General features: G+C 33.5%; 1 protein-coding gene across 1 annotated transcript; it reads right to left on the bottom strand.

The window, feature by feature from the left end:
• Positions 1-562: 562 nt before the first annotated feature.
• Positions 563-2,591, bottom strand: LOC121235108. The gene is made up of 2 exons (XM_041131353.1): positions 1,930-2,591; positions 563-1,241 (listed from the first exon to the last, which is right to left on the bottom strand). Exons 1-2 carry the CDS (start codon positions 2,206-2,208, stop codon positions 699-701), a joined length of 822 nt encoding a protein of 273 aa, XP_040987287.1. The 5' UTR covers positions 2,209-2,591; the 3' UTR covers positions 563-698.
• Between the last annotated feature and the right edge of the window lie 4,106 nt (positions 2,592-6,697).

The raw sequence follows: 6,697 nt of genomic DNA, 5'->3' as shown, positions 1-6,697 counted from the left end.
GTGTCAAAATCTGGTGCTTCTCTGTCATGGTTGGAGTGCTAGGGTTTTTAGGTTACTGAAACCCTAAGTCTCTCACCCCTTCTTCCCACAATCTTGTTTAGATTCATTGAGCCTTAAATGTGTGACAAGTGGCCTAAAGGTTTGGTGTGTTGGGCGAGTGCCCCTTTGTTCCACTGGGGTTTTAGGCTTTAGCACAAAAAGATCGGCCGAAATCCTAAGGCCTATTGGGCCTCTCTTATGGGCTTAGATGCCAAACACACTAAGGTAAATAATTAACTAATAAAAACCCAAAGTTCTTTAAGGACTCTATAAACCTTATGTACGGTCCAACTTAGGCATGACATGATGACTTAAGACAGGCGAGGACTTGACTAAGTCCAAGTTGTTATAACGTATTACATCAAATCACGTTATTTTGTAAATTTAATTTTATGTATTCAATTTATAGTAAAATTATTTCCCATTAGCAAGACTTCATTTCTTTGTATAATTTGGGGTCCTACACTGGTTCTGCAACGAAATCCCCCAAATACCTCTCAAAGATATACAAAGACAAAAGAACTACACAATACTAGACCATTTAACCTTTTATTGCTCGGCCTTTGCCAGCTCCAAGAAACAAAAATAGAACAAGATGAAGATCAGAACGTCAATAAGCAGCGAGCACAGTTCCTTCTCAATGGTCCTTCCATGACGACCTACTTGTTATTATATTCCTCCGACTCTGACTCAAACTTCGAGACAATATTTGGGGACTCTGCCCCATCCTCCAGATACTCGTGTCTGGCGCTCCAACGTATAAAGATAAACCACGTTGAAGTACACAAAATAGAGCAAATCTTGCCGCAAAATATCAAAACCACAAGACTGATAAGAAGCAAACACAAAGCAGCATTAGAAGTGCGACATCCTTTTCTGCCTTCTTGGATGCTGTCTTGCCCCCTCTGTTTAGACTCTGCTGCATTCAGTCCAAACAACTTGGATCTCTGAGATGAAGACCTCGTATCGGAAGCAGTACATGAGCTAGAACGGGAAGAACTGAAGGAGGTCAAAGTGAGCGCAGAAGAACAACGTAAAGATGATGAAACATTCGAATCAGCTCTAAGGTTGTTATCATCGAACATTTTGTGTTTATGCATTGAATTTTCATCCAGTGAGTCTGTCATATCAATGGAGCTTGCAGTAATATTGGATTCTGATCGAAATGAGCCTCGTCCAAGTTTTCTTTTCTTATTTTTCTGCTGACGAAGACAATGTATGAATTATCAGTTCCATAAAAAGCAATGAGCGGATTTCGAGAGTGCAAAAAGAAATAACAATAATAATAACAATGTAATGGGATTGTCAAGTAAATAAGCCATGTAACGAGCATTTGAACAGCACAAATACGAGATAATAAAAACAATAGTGAGAAGCGTAATATCAGATCGAGAATTAAATTTTATATTGGAATATTGATCGATCAGCTTTATCCAAACAAAGGAAAACTATGAATCATATCAATTAGCCTAGTCAACTAACAAAAATTGTGAATAAGGGCTGAAAAAAATAGCAAACAAAAATTGCATTTTGATTTGGAAGTCCATCAAATATTATATGATCAACAGCATCTCTCTGTTTTTTTTTAAATGAAAACTAATGTGTTGAGAAGAGTAAGATTGAAGAGGCACTAAAAGCAGATGCTCTGGAGTTTCCTAGAAAAAAATGAAAGAAAGAAAGAAAGAGCCAGAGTGAAATTTGGGTTACGGGTCTATTCTTTTCTGCAGACTGCATGGGACGGTCTAAGTGAAAACAATAACAAACGCAAGAAAGCAGGAACGGGAAGGGAAAATCTATAAAACAGAGTTAACAAACAGGAATCATGATCACGCAATAACCGCGTGTGTATGTGCCTATATCGGGCCAAAATTAAAAGGTAAAAGCACTAACCAATGAATTCGCGGTGAAAACCGTTTTCAAGATCGTCGAGAGCCGACTGTTCCCGTCTTTCTTTCGCCAGTCACCGCTGCCTTCTTCCTCTTTCTTCGCACGATCCAACGCCAAAATCGGCGGCGATATCCTCCGAAACTCCATGCCCTCTTTATCTCCCGCAGCGATACATGTGAAAATAGGATCACCCAGGCGGCCGTCCGTACGCCTTACCGTTTTAAGAGAACCGTCCATGGAGACCGGTCTAAAGCACATAAAGAACCTATTCTTCTTATTCATGCTCTCGCTCTTTTTTCTGTTTTTGCTCTGTAATTGGGTCTTGGTGGATTCCTTAAGGAAGTGGATGCGAACGAACTGCGTTGGTGGTGATTGCGATAATTCAGAGGGGGCTGTTCGTTTAACGAGAATGTTGGGTTACAGATTCTGAGAAAAACGAGGAAATGTGGTCTTTTTGCTTTTGTGTTGGTAACTTCGTGTTAGCATTCGTGCAAATTGTCTGGTCTCCCCGCGCTTTTATATAAAATGGAAAGTGCCGGGATTTTGGCGTTAGGGATCGTCGTTCTTGAGCCGGCAATGCACGGCATCATTTACTACTACCAGCTGAAAAAGTGCTCTAAAAATAAAGAAATCTCTCAGATTGCGCAAATGGAGGACGGCAATAAAGGGTAATCCTTAAGTTTACACCTCTTTGTTACTGTATTAAGACAATGTCACAGATGATGGGGTTTGTCGTGAAATCATTGAATTTTATCTCTATTTTTTTTAAAAATTAAAAATAAAAAAAGTTGAATTTTATCCAAACTTAACCCAATGACAACTGTCTTCGTTGAACATAGGAGTAGATAGATTTTTTTTTTTTTTTTTTAATCCAAGCATCTTTTATAATTGGAGAGAAAAAAAGAAAGTCGATGGAGCATACTGCATTAAATGCTACCTATAAGTAATGTAGATTCTAATATTATATGTACTGTGACTCACATGTTACGTTTTATCTTTAATCAAATTATAAAAATATTCGAGTCAATAAAATTATAAGAAATTTTAATATATAAAATTAGAAAAATCAAACATTTGGGCTATTATCAGATTCTGATATTCAAACTTGGGTCCATAGATCCCAAAAATATACGAAAGAAACGAGTAGAATTAATATATAAACACATAAGTCTCCTTTGAATTAAGAGATTATTTTAAATGAGTTAAATAAAATATTGTTAGAATATTATTTTTTAATATTATTATTATTTTGAGATTTAAAAAATTTTAATTATTTATTATATTTTATATAAAAATTTAAAAAAATTATAATAATAAAATAAAATAAGTTAAAATTACTTTTCAATTCAGACGATGCGATAATCATTTGTTATTTTCTTCAACAGAGATAGCAAAGTAGAATAATGGATGGATTGGCAGGCTGACGACAAGAGTTAACACAGAAGGTCTTTTCGATGCGTATTTTTGTTTTGTTTGGAAAATCTGATGCGGTGCGGGTGGGAATATTTTTTCTGTGCCGTATGTGAATATCATCTCTATTTCCCATGTTTTTTCTTTTCCTCGACCGTCTCTATTTCCCATGGAAACGAAAAGCTTTGATTCAAACGGTGACATGGTCTCAACCGGCGGGCATATTTTTCGCCATTTCTTTGCTGACTCAGTGACTTGGACTTGGATTTTTTTTTTTAATGGACTTGGACTTGGAATTAGACTTAAGTTGCGTTTAGATATTCAAGTGAATTGAGTTGAGTTGAGAAAATAAAATATTGTTAGAATATTATTTTTTAATAATATTATTATTATTTTAATATTTGAAAAAGTTGAATTGTTTATTATATTTTATGTTAAAATTTAAAAAAATTAAAATGATGAGTTGAGATGAGTTGAGAGGAATTGAGAATCCCAACAAAACCTTATGTTTAATGTTTGTACATAACAAAGTCCTTGGAATTATTAACTTGGACCGGTTTTATTATAGACCACCACAACAATAGTTGCGTAAATTTGCGGTCGAGGATTGCTGTCAATTCCGTGAATGTCGGATCGTCATCTTACCCATTTCATTCTCTTTGCCCGAATCTTGCCTCATAAATACGACGTCCACCGTGAAAATTGGATTGGATTGAATTCGGCAGGTTCAAAATTGGGTCGTAGATTGCACAGTTGGTCCAGCCCAACAAATGGATGCTGGTTTTTATAGTTCAGAACGGGCGTTCCGTTTTTGGTCCTTGTGTACCACTGTCTGTGAACTGGTAAAAGTTTTACGTTTGGGCATTAAAATGATTTTAAATAATTTATAAATAATAAAAAAATAATAATAATAAATATTAAATAAAAGTGAATAGTAATAAAGTGATCTCATATCTCTCTACTGTCCAAACACTTTAATTTGAGTTTAACTTAAGTCTAATATTATCAATATGCAAGTCTAACAATATTTTATCATTTCAACTTAATTTAACTTAATTCAATTTAACATTTAAACACAGTTTTTTATACTTAAATAGACTGTTTTTTCTAATCGGGCCGGGCTGGACCCAAACCGGCCAGCCTCAAGCATGTGAAGTGAACTTGGCAGTTGTTGTGACAAATTGTCCGTGACATCTCTCCTCTGTGATAACCAAGACGCCAACTGCTCAATGGTGCGGGGCAAATATGACTTGGGCACAGTTGGAGTAAACAACTTTTGCAGGTTCCAGAGGCTGAGCTGCCGACCCCAAAATTTAAAGGACAGCTTTTCTCAAACACTAGTATTTATTGTGAAGTATATTTCGAATGAATTCTGTTATGTATAATTATTTTTGTATATTTTTAGTGTCTTTTATTAATATAGTTGGATAAAATAATTATTTTATATTTAAAATAATAATACAGTCAATCACATTAATAAAATATATAAAAAGTACACAAAAGTTATTATACATAAATTTTTTTAATCCGAATACGTAATAAACAAAAATATAAATTTATTGGGATCCGAGGCGGACAAAATTCAAATTGGAGCGAAGGCACCGAAGAAAAAATGCACACCTGTAAAAGACACTAAATTAATCATTTGTTTACTTCTTTTGATAGATTTGACATTAGTCGGCCACTTTTTTTTTTTTTTCCCAAGCTTTTATAAAATCAGCATAGACTTCAAAGTAAATTAATTATGCAGTATTATGAGGCCACTATAAAATATAATAGATATTGTGGAATGTAGATTAAGGAAATGCTTTCATATGTCTCCATTGCACCAAATTATACGTACATCAATTTTGAGGTCGATATATTTTTTTGCACTTTCCATTTTTTGAAGTTGTGAAGTTGGTATTTTATGTCTTGTATAATGGATTACATTGTCCAGTCTGTTGATTTAGAAATTACTTGTACTACTTATTTGGAATCTCCTTCAATAAGAATCTTTTTTAAATTTATGCTTGTTGACTCTTGAATTGCCGATAATGCAACCGATGCTTCACTAACTTTTGGGTTGGTATTGTGAATGAAGTTTATCTGGACGAAAAGTGAGATTCCCCTGTCAAATCTGCATATTGAAGCTATTGTACTGCCATTGTCTCTGACTACCAAATCGAATGAGAGTGAGTAGAAACCTTATGGGTTTGTCATCTAACCACCTATTGTTTGAGATTTTATTTTTCATGCTTTGCTGTGCTTAGCGAAGCTTTCAGAAACTTTTGATACAAACTAATTTGGAGATGAGTAAGGAACCTTGTGGGATTACTTTATTTCTTAGGATCCAGAGATTATCCATAGCTAATGTAGTAAAGCGAGAGAGGGGACAATTGAAAATTAAAGCGAGAGATGTTTTCTTCCTCAGTGTTACACAGTGGGCAAAGAACTTATCTTCCTCTAAAGGAAGTAATATTTTTAGAAGGGATATAGTGGAGAGAATATTATGTTAGCCTGCCACTCTATGTCATACAAGAGTTATCCTATACTTTGTAATATTACTTTATTTAGAATTTAAATATTAATGGGATTTAGAGAATATTATGTTAGTCTGCCACTCTGTCATGCAAGAGTTATCCTATACTTTATAGTATTACTTCATTTACAATTTAGATATTAATGGGGTTTAGTCTATCAATTCTCAAATAATTCATTTCTTCTAATAAAAAAACATTACTCGTTAGACTATACATGCATTGCAATTTCATTATGTTCTCATCTTATATACCGAGGTGATAAAATAAATTATTGATGGATAGTGCTAAATCATAAAAAAGAAACACTATTATGCTGCCTCACTCTTACCGCTCCATTTGACCGCTTGACAAAATTTTATTTTTTATTTTTTTATTTAGTGATTAAGGAAGTGATTTTAAGTATATTGATATATATTTTTTTTATTTTTTAAAAATATTTAAATGTATTAAAAAATATGAAAATAAATAAAAAATACTGGGTAGTACTCCCAGCGATAAGAGTGGGGCGGCATAGTAGCCCAACTGATCATAAAAATAAGATGAAAGTAAAATAAAATAAAATATTGGGTTTAAGTTTTATATTGAGTGTCATAACTCAATTGAATATATGTTTAAGTTTATTTTATTTATATTGGGTGTTCGAGAATAAAATCCAACCAATCTTAGAGATTCATATACCTTCGCAAAGAAATTTTGACAAACAATAAAGTGGATGCTTAAATATACTTTTAAACTCCATAATTTTAAAATTATTTATAGATGTTATGACTCTAATACTAAATACTATAATAGACACGATGATATATATAAATTCCATAATATATTTAATATTTGTATCT

This window comes from Juglans microcarpa x Juglans regia, chromosome 6D, assembly GCF_004785595.1.
Source record: "Juglans microcarpa x Juglans regia isolate MS1-56 chromosome 6D, Jm3101_v1.0, whole genome shotgun sequence".
NCBI classification, from domain to species: Eukaryota; Viridiplantae; Streptophyta; class Magnoliopsida; order Fagales; family Juglandaceae; genus Juglans; species Juglans microcarpa x Juglans regia.
Note: the sequence above shows the minus strand (reverse complement) of the source record. Positions and strands in the feature narration are given on the sequence as shown.